The sequence below is a fragment of the Typopeltis vanoorti genome, chromosome 26 (genome assembly GCF_054136105.1).
Source record: "Typopeltis vanoorti isolate ZY-2024b chromosome 26, IOZ_Tvanoo_1.0, whole genome shotgun sequence".
Taxonomy (NCBI): Eukaryota; Metazoa; Arthropoda; class Arachnida; order Uropygi; family Thelyphonidae; genus Typopeltis; species Typopeltis vanoorti.
Window position 1 is genome coordinate 25,679,770 of NC_143574.1, and position 19,924 is coordinate 25,699,693.

The window sequence follows — 19,924 nt, forward strand, 5'->3', positions numbered from 1 at the left end:
AACATTTCAGCTACTTAGGCACGATTTTTACTGAAGATGGTAAATTAAATATGGAAATAGACAACAGAATCAACAAAGCTGGTATGGTGGGAAGTCAATTGAATAAATTCATATGGAATAAGAAAGAAATTAGTCGGAACACTAAATTAGCTGTATACAAGACAGTGTTCAAACCAGTTTTAACTTATGGATCTGAGAGCTGGGTCAGAAGTAAAATACTTGACTAAAGACTAGAGACCGCAGATATGACAGTCCTGAGAAAGATTATAGGCGAGAACAGATGGCATCAATGGCAATTTCATATTAAAAACGAGGATATTATGAAAAAACTTGACATTGTCAACATCCAGGAATGCGTTAGCAGAGCTAATCTCAGGTGGTATGGTCACTTAAACAGAATGGGCGAGAAAAGATTAGCAAACCAAGTGTTCTCTGTCAGGTTGGCCGGAAAACGACCCAGAGGAAGACCAAGGTAGAGGTAGATTGATACTGTACAAAGTGCTTTAGACGATAGAAATATAAGATCTGATAATATTGGAGTCTTAACAAGTACCAGGCTGATTTGGAGAAAAATTGTAGATAGGAAGTTAGTAATGATGTAAATTTTTCATGTAGTACTATCATATCCTGTACACCCCTTGAGGGTACATGTCAGGAATTCGATGATGATGATAATTTTATTGCAAATGGCACTAACGCCTTGTTGCTAAGGGATCAGCAAATTCAACACGCATGTGCATTATTGCGATCGCAGCGCTGCAGTGAAATATTTAAAAACGGAACTTACTTTCTGTAGTACCATATCTTCTTTTTTTTATTTCATTGTAATGTAATCAATAAATATAACACACACACACGCACACACACATATATACAGGGTGTTCGGGATAAATTTGACAGTTTCGTAAGGAAAAAGAAAATCTTCTTTGTATCTATTAAATTTAATGAATTGACAAAAAAACATTACGGGCAGAGTTAATTACAATACTGTCAACAAGATTTACTCAAAATAACCACCATTAGCATCGATCACAGCTTCAATTCTGCTTCGGAACCTCGAACAAGCTGATGCTACAGTCTCCCTGGGAAGGGCCGCAAAAACTGTTTTAATTTTATCCATTAACTGGGCTTTTGTATTACTGGAAGTGCGATTGGTGTCTTTTTCAACTGCGCCCCATACAAAATAATCCATGGGGTTAAGGTCTGGGGAGTTTGGAGGCCAAACATTTGGACTGGTGAAGTCGTAGAAATTTTCAGACAACCATTTTTGACTTTTCCCAGAGGTGTGGCAAGGGGCCGAATCCTGCTGCCATACATACGGCCTACCATTGGCTACCCTTGTTATCCAGGGCTTGACTACAGTTAGCAACTCGACGAACAAAGCCCGAATTCCAATGCCAGGGTTCTTCAACACCTGTTCCTGCGGATTTGCGAGGAATTCTGCTGTACGAACGCAATCAGATCGTCTGCTAGGGATCTTTCTGCTTGCTACATCCTCGTAGTCACCATTGCAAGTCTCTAGTTCATGCCTGATTGTTTTTACTGTATTCAGGGAGCATTGGGCAGCAGTCGTAATATCCTTATTTTGATGGCGGGCACGAATCATCATGATACAAGTTATTCTCTTCCATGATTCAGGTGGGTTCCAGCTATCCATCCTTTCTGACATCTTGTATATGAATGAAGAAGGGTCCAAACTTTTAAATGAAGAGAAGTGTGTGTTAATACATGTAACTTACGGAAAAATATAATTAATTATAAATATGTCAAATTTATCCCGAACATCCTGTATATATATATATAGAAAGTTTTTTACCTTTGGTATAATATATGTTAAAGATACCAAACTATTTTAAACCTGGTTTTACTCCATTTCCCAAGTAAGCAAACAGACAAACAAGTGAAGTTTACCCTGCACGTAGTGCAAGTCTAAGTGACCCGTAAAGTAGTGCAAGTTTAGGCAACTCGTGGTAAATGTGGAATAAGCTCTGATCACTATTCTTAATATTTACCTTAATGTAAAGCCCATATTCTTGAGGAGATGTATGATGCTATGCATTAAAGGCAAGGGATCACTACCCAGACCGGTTTCGAACTTTATTGAGATCTCATGCCTGGCTCCCACTGATGAGACCTCAATAAAGGTCCAAACCGGTCTGGGTAGTGGCCTTTAATGCATAGCATCATACATCTCCTCAAGAATATGGGCTTTGCATTAAGGTAAATATTAAGAATAGTGATCAGAGCTTATTCCACCTTTACCACGAGTTCCCTAGACTTATACTACTTTACGGGTCACTTAGACTTGCACTACGTGCAGGCACAAACTTGAGTTTGTCTGTTTGCTTACTTGGGAAATGGAGTAAAACCAGGTTTAAAATAGCTTGGCTTCTTTAACATATATATATATATATATATATATATATATACACGAGGGACGTCCAGAAAGTAAGTTCCGTTTTAAAATATTTTAACTGCAGCGCTGCGATCGCAATGGTGCGCATGCATACTGAGTTGATCCCTTAGCAACAAGGCATCGGTGCCATTTTCGGACATTCTCGCAGTGCGTACACTTCTTGGTGTGTGTGTGTGTGTTTATAATGTCTAAGAAAATCGAATCGTCCGCCGCTTGTGAAAGTAGGTCAGTTATCCGTTTCTTGAATGCTATGAACGTTAAAGCAGCTGAAATTCATCGGCAAATTATTGAGGTTTATGGAGAACACCCAATGAGTGATTCAATGGTACGAAGATGGGAAAGACCTTCGGCTGATAACAATTCCATCATCCCCCATATAGTCCTGACCTCACGCCAAGCGACTTTCACCTGCTCAAACATCTGAAATCTTTCCTTGGTGGCCGACGGTTTCAAGACGACGACGAAGAGGTCAAAGAAGCAGTCAATATGTGGTTTGCCACAGGCGGCAACCTTCTACGACGAAGGTATAGAACTCTCGGTGCCCCGTTAAGATAAGTGCCTGAACAATGGCGAGAATTATGTAGAAAAGTAGTGAAAGATGTCTACTTTAACTTCCAATAAAGTTTATATTGGATTCGTATATATACTGTATATATATATATATACACGAATATAGAGTATATAGAATATAGAATACTTGTATATAGAGGCTAGTAACTTCCCATCACTTGCCTTAGTATGTATCCGCATTTTATCAAATACGTGCTGTCTTGTGTCTGAAAATAATAAATATGTTAAAAATATCTTCAATTAACTGTATAAAAACTTCTTTTCGTAATAACAAAAATTTGAATCAAAAGTGTAGGCATATTCTGCATATTTAGCAGTGTCCCAAGAGTTCAAGGTTGTTTCGTTAAAATCATATAAGCGCATTGCCAGAAGTGTCAACCAGTTACCACATCGATTACACAGTTTCCTCTGAATGTAAACGAGAAGACGCCACTACTGCTTGTAGGGTAATGCACCATTTTCCTACAAGCTAAAAACTTGAACACATGCTTGTTGAACTGGTTTCGTGTCACCTGGAGATAGCAGCCAAGGCCAAGCATTCCCATCTTGGGGGGGAGGGTGATAATATTAATAAACAAATAAGTTAAAAAAGGAGACTAAACGTTTCAATACTGATTTGTTTTTTTCCTTTGATTGTCATAATATAATTTTATTGCAAATGGTTGAATTCAAGAAGAGCTAAAATATAAAGATAGAAAAGTATCCGTTATTCTAAGCAATTAAGGCTGTGAGGTAAAACCAGAGTATTAAGAGTTTTCGAAGATAACGCTATAGCAGACATGGGACATAATAATCGAACGTGAAGCATGTCACAGTATTTAAATTTATTGAAAATTAGCAAACGGATATTTCTTATCAAAACTAAATGCTCATCAGCGTGGAACAAAAAAACTCTTCAAAGAGAAACAGAATACAAGCCAAATATTGGATTGTTGCTAATGAAATGGTCGATTTTAAGGACGATTGAAAAAGAAGAATACCTGTTCAAAGTAATCTCCAGCAGCATCAATGCATTGTTATCAACGGGTGGCAAGGTAATTTATACCACATTTGTAAAAATCAGTGTCTCTGGAAGTGATGAAGTCCTCCACTGCCCGATAAATTGATGCGTCGTTGGCAAAGCATTTCTTGGACAAACAAAAATGGCTCAAGTGCCGGAAAAAATGGTAATCTGTTGGGAAATATCAGGAGAGTATGGAGGATGAGGCACAATTTCGTATCCCAAATCGTTGATTTGCTTTATGGTTGACACGTATGTGGTCGGGCATTATTCTGAAGCAATAGGACTCCATGTCTATTCACAAGTGCTGGTTGCTTAAGGCACAATTTGTCATGCATTTGCCGCATATCTGTACAATATCGAGCTGCATTTATCGTTTCACCTCGTGGAAGGAATGAGTAGTGAATAACACTAGCAGAAGACCACCATACAGTAAACAACATCGTCATTGGATGCATGGGTGCCTTTGGAGTCCTTCCTGGAGCGTCTTTCACTCCCAACCACTGCGACGAACGTGTACGATTGTCGTAGAATATCCACTTCTCATCCACAGTCACATTTCGCTGCAGGAACCTTTCTTCTTTACTTCTTAAAAGAATCTTCCACATCAGTGAGTTCGTGAGGCACCCACTTGTCGAGCTTCCTTACTCTTCCTATTATTGCCAAGTGCCGTGAAACAGTTGAGTGTACATTTAGTGTCTGGGCGATCTCTCGTACAGTTTGTCGTGGATCTGATTCGATTAAATTCTTTAATTCATTCGAATCAATGGAGGAAGGACGATGACCACGGGGTTCGTTTTGTAGCCTCAAATCTCCTGAGCGAAATTTCGCAAACCAACAGCGAGTGGATCTCTCATTAGTTGTTCCTCCACCGAATGCTTTATTGATGTTTTTTTACTGCAGCCGCTGCAGAATTTCCCAATTTGAATTCGTATAAAAAAAACAATATACTTTGACACCAATTCCAAATTTAAATATCAGTTGAACAATAAATTACAAGGCATTGCATTTACAATAAATGAAGGGAAATAATGGCACACAATGCATTTATTCTAAAATCTTTTCCTAAAATTCAGAATTTTAGAATTTGATCAATTTCATAAGAAGACAAGTTTGCTCATAAATGCATGCTAAAGCTGCAGTACAAATGAGTACTAAAATAGACATAACAGGTAATTCAATGGATCACCACTGCGCCTCGTGCTCATATATTAAACAATTACAATTCGTGGCTGTAGCCTGTGGGTGGTCGAATGCTTGCGCTTGCGCTCATGTCTCGAATATATTCTCGCGTGTCGGATTAAAATAGTTATGGACAGTAGATCGGACATCTCCGTGTAGTCAATATTAGGTCGACATATGACGAAGTAAATATTTGCTCTAGTGTACCGATATTACAATAATAACCTGCAGAAGAGAGATGCAGTGAGAAGGTGATACGCATGCGCACACTACACAGTACCATAATATTGTGTCATATTTGAATGTCAAATACTTATTCGTAGCATTTAATCATCTCAACATAATGAAGTGTTAAAAATAAACTAAAGCTAACTTGAATTGCCGAGATCTTTTCTTTCCATTTTTTTAAGCGCGGTTTTGTGTATGCTCTTCGCAACTTTTTTTTTTTTTTTTTTTTTTAGTGAAGAATTTTGCTTATAAATAATACTTCACTACTCTGTAGCGCGATTGGAAGAACAACGGGACATTGAGCTCTTCGACATTGTGTACCGATCGCAGAGGGCACTCTATTACATCTTGTAATAGAGTGCCCTCCCACGATGAGTCCTTGCCAGTGTTACGCAATAATAATAATTAATCCGTTAACTTTTTGTAAATTTAATCTCACATACGAGAGGTTATAGCATAATTTGTGCTCAGAAGTAGAATGTCAGTTGTGTTGGAGAGTGGCGAGGCGTATCTGGAGTTCTGGACAAATTTGTTAATTTGTAATAAGTGTCAATTTCTTATTACCACTTCATTATTTACTGCATATTAGCATCGATCAGTGAAAAAGATTGTCGCTTAGAATTGTTTACATCTAAATCTGCACAAGCACAGTTTTTTTTTTTTTTTTTTTTACTTATGCTGTTTATATGATATCTTTTTATTATTTTTTTTTTTAAGTTGAAGTAGATAAACTACAAATACTGATGAAAATTGTACGAACGTGCAATAAAGTAAAGTATCTACATACAAGATCACAAAAGAAACGAAGATATTATGAACGAATCAAATCAAGAATCAGTAATAGAAAAAATTAAAAAATATAAACATAAATGGATGGAACACGTTCAAAGGATGAAAACAGAAAGATTACCAAAACAAGCCTTAAAGTACAAGCCATTAGGAAAAAGAAGACCGGAACAGGCCACGCTAGGCCTAAATCCTTGATACGCATGATGATGATGATCTGCTTATTTCAGTTTTTCCTGTTTCAATTAACTGCAAGTCATTTAAACTATATCACACACAGGCACGGCTCGTGCATAGGCGCTACGGAACTGCAGCACCCCCAATTTTTCTCGATATATAAATATATTTGTTCATTTATTTATATTTGCTTGTAATATTTTTTATCATCAACAATCCTCTACAATTCTCTTATTTTGTATAAAAAAATAATAAAAATCCATCTTGTAGCACTTAGGAGGGCGAAAGACGCTAGCAGCACTGTGTTTACCACGGTGTCATATTGCTACGCGCGCAAGCATATCACGTCATAGTGAGATGCGAGCTATTAGCGTAATGCGGCACTGTCCGTCGCGCAGTTCCACTGTTGTTTGTATGCAATTTGCGTCAGTATTAGCGTTCGTAGTGCTTATCGTGTTTACTCCGTCTCTTTAAATATTTGGACATTACAATTAAAGACATAACATTTGTTATAGTTTTTATTTTAGAACATTATTGGGGTTATATCACACACAGATTATACTAAATTGTATACTTTTATCGATAATAAACAATATTTTTTCATGAAACAAAACAAAAAGAATATATTTTATTTTTAAGTAATTTTCAATTATACCAAACTGAATAATTTTATCGATAATAAACAATATTTTTTCATGTTTATTTATTTTTTTTTTTTTAATTTTACCATCATTTTGATATTTTATCCAAACACGTATACACTGTATTACAGTTTGTATGTACATTTCGCAAGTTGCAGCACCCACGATTTCAAGCCACGAACCGCCACTAATCACACATTACTACAATAATTCTATTTGGTTCGCTTTTAATTAGTTCTTGATGAATGAATACCAGATGTCAAATTTGTAAATGTTCTCTACTTATTTAGTTTTTAAGACGTCCGTAACTCTTAAATGAATATATTGACAGAACGTGCAAGTTTTTTTGTGTTTTTTTTGACTAAACAAAAAGGAAGGCACCTTAAAAGGCATTAAGAATTACATTACAAATTCAACTCCAAGCGAATCCTTATCTTTTTATCAAATATTTTCTGTCTCTTACTCACACACATACACACAAAGGGTTGTCTAAGCTAGTGCCCAAAATGCAATTAATGACATCAGATTCATGTCTAACCTGTAAGAATAAAGAATAGGCTATCTTTACGAAATGATCTATAAATGGTTCCTAAAGTTATTATAATCTGATAACGAATAAACGTGTAAGCTGAGGATATAAAAAAAAAATTACAACGGTGGACTTCCTTAAGTTTATTTTTTTTTTTCTTAGAACAAAACTTTCAGCCATGTTTCTGTGCTAATTTCAGCGTTCAAAGGATACAAGCAGGTAGAATAGGAAAAATAGTGTATTTCAGTGGAATGGGATGTCTCTGTTAGAACTATCATTAGAATCCAAGAGGAAAAAGTAGTGTGTTTAAATAAAAACTCGTCTGCGCAGTTAGCCTAGTAGCTGTGCGCTTCGTAACCATATGCCTGGGGAAGGAGTGTCCTTGGTTCGATTCCCGTCAGAGACGTGAGGAGCTTAAGGATCTTCCTCAGCCATAGCCAAGTTAGCTGGTCTTGGGCGCGGGCAGTAGGGTCCCCCCCCAGCTTAGCACTTCAGAGCGCCAGTGAGCGGGACGATGGTCTTCGGGTTCGAATGCGCAATGGGCATGGCTGGATATGAACCTGCAGCCTGCTGGTTATGTATGTATACTGAATCAAACTGAAACGTGTTTACGTGGTTTAGCAAATTTAGCTCCATGAACTGAGAAAGACTGATGGTCTTATTTCTGTAAAATTTAACAGTTTTCTAGTAGAATGTAGGTTTCATAAAGATTTTAGTATCTTTTATGTGTTTTATTGTATCGCCATGATATGACACACTGGAAGAAACTGAGAATCTGACAGTCTCATGCATAGAATGGCGAAGCAAGAAAACGAAGCAAGTATGAAAGGAACTCTTACAAATCGGACTTGTAAATTTAAAAAAGCCAAAAGTATTAGCCAAGTCATCGGCTTGGCTAATATTTCATAAACCTTAGACGAAGGAAATGGAAATCGAAAACGAAGTAGTAGTTAATTATTAATTTTTTCCGTAAGTTGAGTTATATCAAGTGGAGATAAGAAAGTGGATTTTATGGTTCAAGTTCTTGTTCCAAAATGGTCTGAGGCGAATTCTCCACGCTTGCTGCGCAAGCTCATTACTTGAGAAAGAAGTACTATTTATTTGTTAATAAATGCATGCATTTATAAGCATTCCATTTAGGCTTTTATTTTTGTAGACAGAAGACGTCGATAATTGAGCTTTGCATTGTGTATCGAAGGCCGATGCTTGCTCGTCTAATCAAAGCTACCTTGGCTTGCTCGGTTGTCGGATCTTCCAGGTCCTCGCTGCAGTACTGTGATTTCATGCGCGCGCACAGCCATTTCCGCTCCCTTCACGTCATCTTAAACACAGGCCATACGCAGTCGACGTAGCTCTAGCCAGTGAGCCTCAGCCAGCCTTTACAAAGTGTGCGTGTTGCTTGGGAAAATTAAGTCACAACCAACTTTTTATGACGATGTTATTGACCAGTTCATAAAGAAGAACCGTAGGGTAGAATTTGTATTCAAGTAGCTAAATTGAAAAATATAGAATATCATTTGTAAAATAAATGTTGTATTTGTATGATTAAATGTACATAAATTTCTAAATATATAGTTTTAAATGGTCAGTGATTCATTATTCCGCTAATCAGACTTCAATCACACCTCTCACTCCTGAATGATAATGAGAGCAAGCGTGAATTTCAAGACCAGCATTCGCCCCTGGAGCTCTCATAGTACCCATCTATTAACCACGCTACTGGCCAGAACGTATAAATACGTCCAAGTTACGATGGATGCGAAGTGCCTATTAAAATTGTAATACCTTTGATATTACATTGAAATATATGATGGATCCGAAGCGTACGAGGATGCGTATTTGATCCATAATGGCCCGTAAGGTGGTTAAAAAAGGAAAATAATACTAAATGTGAAATTTACAGAGAAATTTCCCTACTGAATGATCTTGGTAAGATTTATGGTTTATACTTGAGAAGATGCTAAACAAATTTGAGGAAAGAAAGCATGGAGAAGAACGAGCTTGGTTCATGCTTTATAGAGATTGTCAGGATCAGATTTTGAATTTGAGACAACTGTTGAAAAATCTCGGGAATGTAACAAGGATTTCTATTTAAGTTTCGTAAATCTCAAAAAGGCATATTACAAGGTGCCAAGCAAAAAGCTGTTCAAAACGCTACAGTTACCGTATATGGTGTCAATGGGACATTGACACTATATACGGTAACTGGAACGGATGTTAAAATTGGAGTTGTTAATCCCAGCTCTTTAACTTATGCAGATAATGTTATACTCCTAAATAAATTTAGTATAAGTCTACAGGCTTCTGTGATAAATTTGGTATGAAAATCAGCAATAAAAAGACAGAGACAATGAAAATAGGCAGAAATACTAAAAACATCGACTGCATTCTGAATGGACAACCAAAGAACAAGTAAAACATTTCAACTATTTATGCACAATTGTGAAGATGGCAAATTAGATATGGAAATATACAACAAAATTACAAAACTGCTACGGTAGGGAGTCAACTGAATAAATGTATACGGAATATGCGAGGAATTATTCAAAACAACACTAAATTAGTTGTATACAAGACAAGGAGAGCTGGGTGTGAAATAGAACTTGATCAAATTTTGCAGGCCACAAATATGAAAGTTCTGAGGAAGATTAGGGGAGTGAACAGATGTCATCAATGGCATTACCGTGTTAAAAATGAGAATATTAGGAAAGAAGTTGACATATTTAACATTCAGGAATGTGTTAGCAGAGCTGATCTCGGGTGGTATGGTTACTTAAACAGAATGGAAGAGGAAAGGTTAGCCAAATAAGTATTCTCTGCCAGGTTGGCAGGAAAAGAGACCCAGAGGACGAACAAGATGTAGGTAGATAATGCAGTAAAAAGTGATTTAGGAGATAGGATTAAGTTCTAATAATGTTACTCTTGACAGATAACAGATTAATTTGGAGGAAGGTTGTCGATAAGAAGTTAGTAATTTATTGAGTACTATCATGATATCCTGTACACTCCATGAGGGCATGTCAGGAATGTGATTATGATGAACACATGAGGGAATTAATCATTATTTCGAAATCGTTTGGAGGAAGAAAACTTCCATCATAGCGAAAAAAAAAAAAAATTGATTTGCCATAAAAGTGTTGTAATTTGAAGGGGGGGGGGAGTTTGCGTCATTATCTACTAGAACTGGTTTAGCAAGGGAAAACTGAGCACTAAGTGGATCTGCCAGACAAAATAGGTTTTCCTATAGATAATTATTTATGCATGTAACTGGCGTTGAATTTTGATTATTTCATTTATTGTCTTGGAGATCATAGACTGAAAGAACTATCGAGTGGTGGTATTTTTGTAAATTTAAAAAAAAAAAAAAAAAAAGGTTAACGTATCATAAACACGCTATAAAATTCGACACACTACAATTTTTTATTTTATTTTATTATTTTTTTTATAACAATATACGTTAGAACAGTGCTTCCCAAACTTATGGATATAAAGGCCCCCTTGGAAAAATTAAAATATTTCACGGCCCCCATCGGAAAAAAAAAAACGTAATACAGACATATATTATTATAATATTTATTGTATTTATATTTAATACAAAACATACACAACGAATATCGCAAAAATCAAATGCAAATATTACATTTTTGGCATCTTACATACACGTTTGACATGGCACACTTAGTCTTAAAACCTTTTAAATTTGTTTTCATTTATTTCACGGCCTCCCTCAACAAAACTAACGCCCCCAAGGGGGCTGCGGCCCACAGTTTGGGAAGCGCTGCACTAGAACATATAATTTGCTAGGCCTAATTTTACCATTGCAAGTGATTTGTTTGGACCACAATCGTTCAACAGATTTCAATAGAATTGAAATTTTAATTTTAATCGAATCACATTTAAATTAATTCATCCATCTGGTGGTATCTTCATTATATCAGTTCGAATTGTTTTGCAAATAACAATGGTTTGAATGAAACCAAATTTCAATTTGATAATTAATATAATTTGTCCCTTTGTGTCACTGAGAATGGTGCGATTAATTTATATGAGTTGTAAATACCAAATTTCATCCAGATTTGTCCAACCGAACTCCTGGAATAATTTTAAAAAACAATGAAATTTTCCGTTTGGCTGAAAGCTATGATCTCGGTTACTTCTTTAAAAAAAAAAAGTTAATGGATTTTCTCTGTAGCATTGATGGAGTCTACGCAACATCTCGTGTTATACAGCTAGTAAAATTTGCTTTAAGATCAGATCATATTTGTACAAGAAAAAAACGTCCTCTACTAATTTATTCAAGTACGAAATTAAAGCTCTCTCCTTTCAGTGGACTGACAATTGTATTATAACCTATTTTAAGAGGTGAACAATCGTAGTTCAGAACAGAATAGATTATTATAGGTAAGTCAACCTATTATTATGAAATCATACTTGTACCGAGCATCTAAAGATACGTCACAATATTAAGAAATTAAACTTCTTAACGACCGTCTTGGAACGAACAAATGAAGATAATATTCTGATACATTATTTGAGACCATCTAGATTCTATGGCCACCTAAAAGTGCATAAAACAAATATTCCACTTAGTGGCCGATTCTGAAGAAAATCATAATTATAATTTATAATTACAGCTATCCTTAGCATATTTGAGAATAGTTCAAACAGGTTGAGATGAGTAGTATTGGGATTAAATATTATCATGACGTATAAGCAATCTGGAGCGTAATCCTTCTTAGTAGCAGTTTACTATAAGTTATGGAGCACTTAAGTATGATGTTATTCTACTTGTTTTTTCATCTTATACGAACTAACTACCATGAAGGTAGGTGTCCTAATGCTGCGGTATTGGTACACTGTACAAACAACAATACGTTCCTGGGGTAAGACTGTATATATGGAGATTATTTTTCCTTTCAGATAGGACAACTATCTTAAGAATGCGCTTACAGAAAAAGTTCCTTATTTACACAGGAATAAGCCACGAACCTTCCAACTTGTTCGTTTTCCCCACTCGGCTAAATAAATTAGATGAAAATAAATAAAAATTTTACTCTCTCTCTCTTTAATTCGATTACGTCTGGTCTGAGACAGGATTTGTCTGTTTTTCCACACAGGGGAACTTCGCACCTGCACATCCTAACGAGATGAAACTATGAGAAAGATCATTTTTCATTTACATTTGACATTACATTGTTCCAAAGTCTCGAGACAAGTGCGTACCTAAACAAAACATATCTTTATTAACAGAAATCAATAGCATGTAATCCCACCTTTCGCCTCAGATCCTGCTTTATTGCTTGGTAGAAGATTTTCTACTAATTTCTGGAAATAAGTTGATAATATTGTGATTCACGCCTCCAAAGCATCACTAATGAAGAGGCACCATGGCCATAATTGCCATAATTATAATCCATATCATTCTATGCGTGTTATAGGTTCAAGTTGAGGCTCACTGTTGGATACTGGAACGTTCCGATTTAGGCTCACTGTTGGTTCCGATTTTGTTATCTTCAAACTTGGTTGCTGTCATTATTTTGAGATATGGAGCGTTTGCTGCAAATGGTAAAGTACCAATTCCGTAAACCTGCCACAGTACGGGACATCAGGAGGATCTAGTGACCGTGATTCCATGCACCATAAGAGACAACCCCTCATCATCGCCCTTTCCTCGTCCAATATTTGCTCTGCGTTCTCCAGATATCATCCTTAATGAAGCAAGTCCATATCAGAACCAGAAAAAAATATGTAGCTCACCCATCGCTCCACAGAATGTTTCCATTTCTTCACACCCCTATGCGTTTATATAAAATCGACTGTATCAAAGGTCATAGCTTGTTTATGACTAGTCAACTCGTTTCTCTGTATTTTTTTATATGCATCCTATCCACAAAAGGTTGTAAATATACTCTTATATATTTTTGTATTATTTATTTATTTTTACATAGTTTTAGCGCAAATTTCAAAAATCAAATTTATTAAAATTTTACGCGGGAAAGGAATTAATCAATCACAATGCTGATCAGTTAATCATTTTGCCAATTAAAATGCGCCGATCGATTTAATTTTATATTATATTCCATGTAGCCAAAACGCAGTTATTTTGTAGTACAGTATTGTATAATTTTGACAAACCATATGCCCGTGCGTATGGTCTTATTCACGCAACAGTTGAAATGTTTCGAAAAAATTTCTGTGGATTCATAGTACGAATTTTAGTAGACTCCGTCTCACAAGAATTAGAAAATAATTCACTTCTTGATGGATAAAACGGCTCTTTTAGATGCTTACACATTTTTCCAGCTGCACCTATAAACAGGTTTTAGGTTCGTTGCGGTATGTTAATATACGTGACACTATACAGAAATGTGACTACGAAACATTTTTTCTTTCATTTTTTTATGATTGGAGTTTTATGCAATCATAAAAAACAGGTTGTTCTTTTTGCGTCCCTGCAAATGATTGTAATAAAACATGAGATGGTTCTACAAATTTTTATAAGAACTCCACATAGAAAACTTCAATACAAATCGTCCAGCGAACTGACAAAAGATCTAAGTGGTGATTGTTAAGCTTTTCCAAAAGTAATATATGTGCGCATGTCTCACTCACTAACAATCATGTACCTATCGTACGTACAGCTTTATTTTTTGTTATTTAACTGAAAATTCACTTTATCATTTTCTCCCCTCAGATTCATCCCTGTTCATCTTTCATTCCAGTGTCACCTGTCCCCGTATACTACTGTTTACTGGGGGGGGGTGTAAATATCCCCCCCCTCTCAGAAAGGATCATTATCAAAAGCATTTCAGGTTCTAGTAATATAAGGTGAATAATCTCTTTTACTTTCTGTGCTTTAATAGGATTCGATCGTATTTTTCAGCATTTATGAAATTTTATTAAAATTCGAATTACTCTTCGAATAATGCGCGTTATACGTTCTTTAATATTTCATTCAGTGCGGTATTTCCATTAATGCAAGAGGTCGCTATACATCTACGGTTGTCCTTGCACCCAAAGTGCTTTCCTTCCTTCATGAGACCTTCATATGCGTCGTCCGGGGGTTACAAGCTGATGTTGCTAGAGACGTGCGCACCCTCGCACACTCCATTCGACTGTCCGCTGTTCCACCAACCAGTCACTGATGCTGCTCGTGAAGTGGTGCCGACTATGATTGCGGTAACTGCGGTCTGCTGCGTGTCTACTGCCACTCACTCGCTGATCTTTCGCCTGAATTGCAGTTAGCGAAGAGAACTAGCGGTTCTTTGTGGTGTTTTTCCATCGTCTTCCTTCATAGCTAGGTGGACTCTTTTAAGTGCAGTAGTGGAATGATAACTGCCTTTCTTCTCAGTGCCTGTATCTGTTTTTAGAATAATAAATGAGATTTGCCAAGGATACATTCATTATTGCGCCTAAACGCTAAATCCTGAGTTCTACGAAAATTAAAAAAAAAAAAAAAGAGGAGAAATGAACACTTATTCGAGTACAGTTTTAAAGATCACCACCCTATGAACCGCTTCCGTCCTAATCTTCCTTGTTTTTTGAAGTTCTCGTCAGAAGAGATGACATTTCAACTGCCTTTCAAATCTCCTCTTGTTTTGTTGATGGGAATTTCTCTTTCTCGGATACATACGCTTGCTTGAACAGCAAAAAAAATCATCGATATGTGGAGATGGGAAGGGTACTTCGTTTTGCTGATTGTGGGAACGTGTTGCCCATTGGATTCTACTATGCATACATAAAACAACTGAACCACAGTAAATCGTGGATCTGTAAGGATCCTTATGCTGGTTATTATTAATCTAATCGCCAGCGGTTGTGGCTCGTAGTTAGCACTGCCATTTTTTTCCCCGTACACATACCCCTTTTGCTAGAGAAGACGTATCAATGCATTTGCATATTGCATGATTCTTGATTGTTTATTACGAAATACACGTTGTAGCTTGATACGTGCTACATTTTAACTGTCTTCTTTGAACACTGCCATTTCGGGCTTCTCTGCCATCAGACCAAACGGTGCAAGCCTAATGGGGTTCAGTTTACGGAGCAGCTGACACCATTGCCACGTTATCGATATACATATGTATATGTAGGAATACATCAAAATATCACTATGCACAAAAAGGAGAGGCCGAAATTGTCGGTAACTGCACTACTCTATGGATCGCACAGTGGCAGCTCATGGATACAACCGTCTACGTTACCAGGTAAAGTTTCGCTATACCTGTATGTGTGCAATACGCGTGCGTAGCTTCTTACAATCATTTTACCCCCACTAACACAAAAAAATATTTTCAGAATCATTTTGTGTATTGTTATTGTGTTCAAAATGACTGTATGATAAATCTTTCTGTCTCTCTTGCTCGCGCGAGTACGTATATACGCACATATGTGAACATATACATACATACATACCTAATCCATCGACACGCATACACTTCCCAGTTCTTTAATTTGGCAAAATACGATTAGTCACATGATAATATTATATATAAAATCAACATGCAATTAACATTAGTTTTAATTTATCATTGCCATGCCTAATGATAACATTATATGTACGATGTAAGTATATCTGGCTTATGAGAACATCCTATTTTTGCTGATGTGTCTAATATTTTCCTTTAGTCTCTGTTTTTTCTTCATATCCATTTGTAAATAAATATTAGAACCTGAAAATGCATTGTTAATTAATGGTTGTGACTTTTCTATTACAATCTATAAAACTGTAAAACGAATAATTAAAGCTGTTTATTTTCTTAAAAGAGGTAAACTGTTTTTACGCCAAGGTGCGTGTGTATGTACAAATATTTTTCCAACCAAATTGTTGATGGTTAACCCAAGAGATTCGTTCAGCTACTGAAGCAGTTTGATGTGCATGCGCACCCATCCCGTTTTAAACAAGATAGGCAACAGTTCAAAAATCTCAACGCGCGTTTTATGATAATCGAACTTCGAATCAGTTGTTCGGCAGGAGCGGATTAAGGCAGCTTGGGATGGGGGGTGGGATAAAATTTACGGAAGCCCTAAAAGAAATGTTTATATATGTATATGCGGCAAAGAGAACTAGGCTTCACTTTAACTTTAAACTAAGCGTGTAATGATGTGACTACAAAGTGATCAAGAAATTGTTCCTTTTCTACCCATCCACTTATTTGATAAATTATTATTATTACGGGATGTTAGGGCCTCCCTCGAGGAGTCCATAGACTCATCGAGGGAGGCCCTAACATCATGTCAAGAACAACTATTCGATATTCACACAATATCTATCATACTTTGCCTTGAACTCATTTACAGTCATGGCACCCACAACAGACTCTGGCAGCTTATTCCACTCATTCACCACTCTCCAAGTAAAAAGCTAGCTCTAATACCTTGCTAACCACACTCTTGCCCAGCTTCCATGTATGGCCCCTAGTCCTCCCACCACCAGTGGTGGGAGGCCCTATGATTGAGACATTCAAATTAATCTTATAGAAACCCTTCAGTAATTTGAATGTCTCAATCATATCACCCCTTTTCCGCCTATCAACCAATTTCTGCAACCCACAAATCTTCAACCTGTTCTCATAAGGTTCATTCCATAGACCTGCTATCATCTTGGTCATTCGTCTCTGGATCCTCTCCACCGCCTCCCCATCAAGAAGAAACCCTGGCACCCATATCTGAGCACAGTAGTCTAGATGGGGTCTTATCAAGGCTCGATACAGAGGAACAATAACCCGTTTGTCCCTGCTTGTTAAAGTGTTTTCAGCAACTAAGTGATTTGATGAGCTGATTTAGCCACTTTTGAGATGTGTCCCCTAAACTTCAACAGCCTATCCACCAACACTCCCAAATCCCTGGCCTCGTCAATCTCCTGGAGCACAGTTCCACCAATGTGATATACTGCTGCTAATCTTTTCATCCCAAAATGCATAACCTTACATTTGTCACATTAAATTGACATCCATTCTCCTTAGCCCAGTCCTCCAAACTATCCAAATCATCCTGCAAACTGTTCACATCCTGTGCACTCACTATTGCTCTACCCAACTTTGCATCATCAGCAAACAAAATAAACACTTCCTCTCAGATCCTTTCCTATATCGTTAATGAACAGATTGAACAGCAGTGGTCCAAAAACAGAACCCTGCAGCACACCACTAGTCACAGGCCGTCTTTTGGACTCTACTCCTGAATAAACCACTCTCTGATATCTCTCCATCAACCACCCTCCTATCTATCTCACCAACCCTATATCCATCCACATATGCTACAGTTTACTGATTAGAGTTCCATGTGGTATCCTGTCAAAGGCCTTAGCAAGGTCTAGTAGAATCACTCTAAACCCTTACCTTATCTAGTTCAGCCGTCACTGTGTGATAAAACGTCAGCAATTTACTGAGGCATGATCTACCCTTCACAAAACCATGCTGTCCCCCATACAGTATCCCATTTTCATCTATCGAATCCTGTATTTTTCTCTTGACTAATTTCTCCAAGACCTTGACAACGACTCCTGATATGCTAATCGGTTGGTAATTTACAACAGCAAACTCTTTTATGCAGTGGAACTATTTCCCCCTCCTTCCACCCGAGATTATCAATATTACGTAAATATTACAACGTTTTACAAACTTGCTTTTCTTAACCACTTTCTTTATAATGATTATACCACGCTTGATACATTTTATTATCAAGTGAATTAGCCTGATAGATTTGACTAAATCCTCACTGCCCACGAACAACACTTTTTCCAAGGCTGGTTGGGCCCGAGGGTTTAGAGTGCTCCTGGAACCCCCTCCTCATTGTTTTGGTCCCTTAAATTGGCCTTAATTTTTCGGGGACCCACTAGAGCCTCTTGCGCCTGTGCATAAGTAAGGCTCTGTTTACTAACAATTGGTTGTAACTGTTATTTCTTAGAATATGATTTCACTTGGTATGAGAGTACAGAGCTCTCTCTCTCTCTCTCTCTCTCTCTCTTTCTTCAGAAATTTTACTTTGATTTCAAGCTCCTTGTATAATGAGTGGCCAGTTTTTGCTGTGCTACTTATCCTCCTAACAGGTGTGCTGAGCCAACATAAGTTTTCAGAGCAGCATCGCTGCACTATGGCACCTTCTCCGGGAGATTCCCGAAATGTTGGATTTTTGCAGTTCTAGCAAATGGCCGACAGTGAATCTTTGTAACGTTTCATGACATATCAAAGATACTCAGGGAACTGAGATCCGGTAACTGAGGGGACCAATTTATTAAAGTAAAGTCACTTTAATGTTACTATAACAAATCTTGAATTCAACTTGTGTGTGTGTGTGTGTGGTATGCGTAACACTATGTGCCCTCCTGTTGGAAGTATCATCACACACACACACACACACACACACACACACACACACACACACACACACACACACACACACACACACACACACACACACACACACAGGAGCCAGCATAAATTGTCAACGTGGCTTGGGTTATTTGGATGGCCACAATGTTCGTTTAGGCCACCGTTTAACTTGGCTCTACTGGTATATCAGGAAAAAATACTCAAAGGAATCAATCCGCCGCGCCTTGCACTGTTAGGTACAACAATGCAAGGCATGTTGTTATCGACATACCCTCGTCCTCCTATCCTCTCCACAAATTAACAGGACTTCGATGCCTTACTGCCCGCGACTTCCAAGAGTAACAGTGTATCCATTTCCTTCATCCAGCTGAGCCGTAAACATTATTATAAAATATGAGCATATTGCTCAGACATGATCTCTGTTTAGTAACTGTGATGTTCCTTGCAAAGTCAAGCTTGTCTGTCAACCCATTTCTGTGTACGAATTCTTACCATATTCTTTAAAATCTTTAACATCACCCCAGATATACTGATAGGTCAGTAGTTAGGGACATCAGTTTTTTCACTACTGTGTACAACCGGACTGTTATGTATTCTTTCCATGTCTGATCTTTCCTAGCCGAGGCTGAAATTATACGACCAGTTCAGCTGACCATTCCTTTGTCATCCCTGCTGATATACAATCGGTCCCTATTGCCGAATTCCTTTCTAGGTTATGCAAACAACTTATTAGAAGGAAGTTCTCATACACCTGTATCTCTTTATGCAATGTAGTGGTGGCACTGTGCCTAATGATGCATTAGGTTGATAGATGTTAGCGAGTGAGCATTCATTTGAACAAACACATCTACAGACACACAAACGTCTGCATTCAGCTGTTATTCTTCCACATATATTCTTTCTTTAACTTGTAGTATAACGATAAAATTCTTTGGGTTGTCTCTTTTAACCTGTATAGCCAATTTCTTGTTACGATCCGAGTTTGCTTCGTACCAAACTCGTAAATTAACTAGCCTGTGCTTGAAATATTTTATAATTCCTCTCATCTTTATTCTCGCAATA

General features: G+C 37.3%; 2 protein-coding genes across 2 annotated transcripts in view; one reads left to right on the plus strand and one right to left on the minus strand.

Annotated features, from left to right (window-relative positions):
• The window catches only part of LOC150092421 (beta-1,4-mannosylglycolipid beta-1,3-N-acetylglucosaminyltransferase brn-like), a 162,452-nt gene that overhangs the window by 124,771 nt on the left and 17,757 nt on the right, over positions 1–19,924 (minus strand). The window lies entirely within an intron of this gene.
• The window catches only part of LOC150092422 (retinoic acid receptor RXR-alpha-B-like), a 136,505-nt gene continuing 132,223 nt past the window's right edge, over positions 15,643–19,924 (plus strand). The window contains exon 1 of the mRNA XM_090414900.1: positions 15,643–15,736. Within this exon, the coding sequence (XP_090271026.1) occupies positions 15,643–15,736 (94 nt within the window). The remainder of the gene's footprint in view (positions 15,737–19,924) is intronic.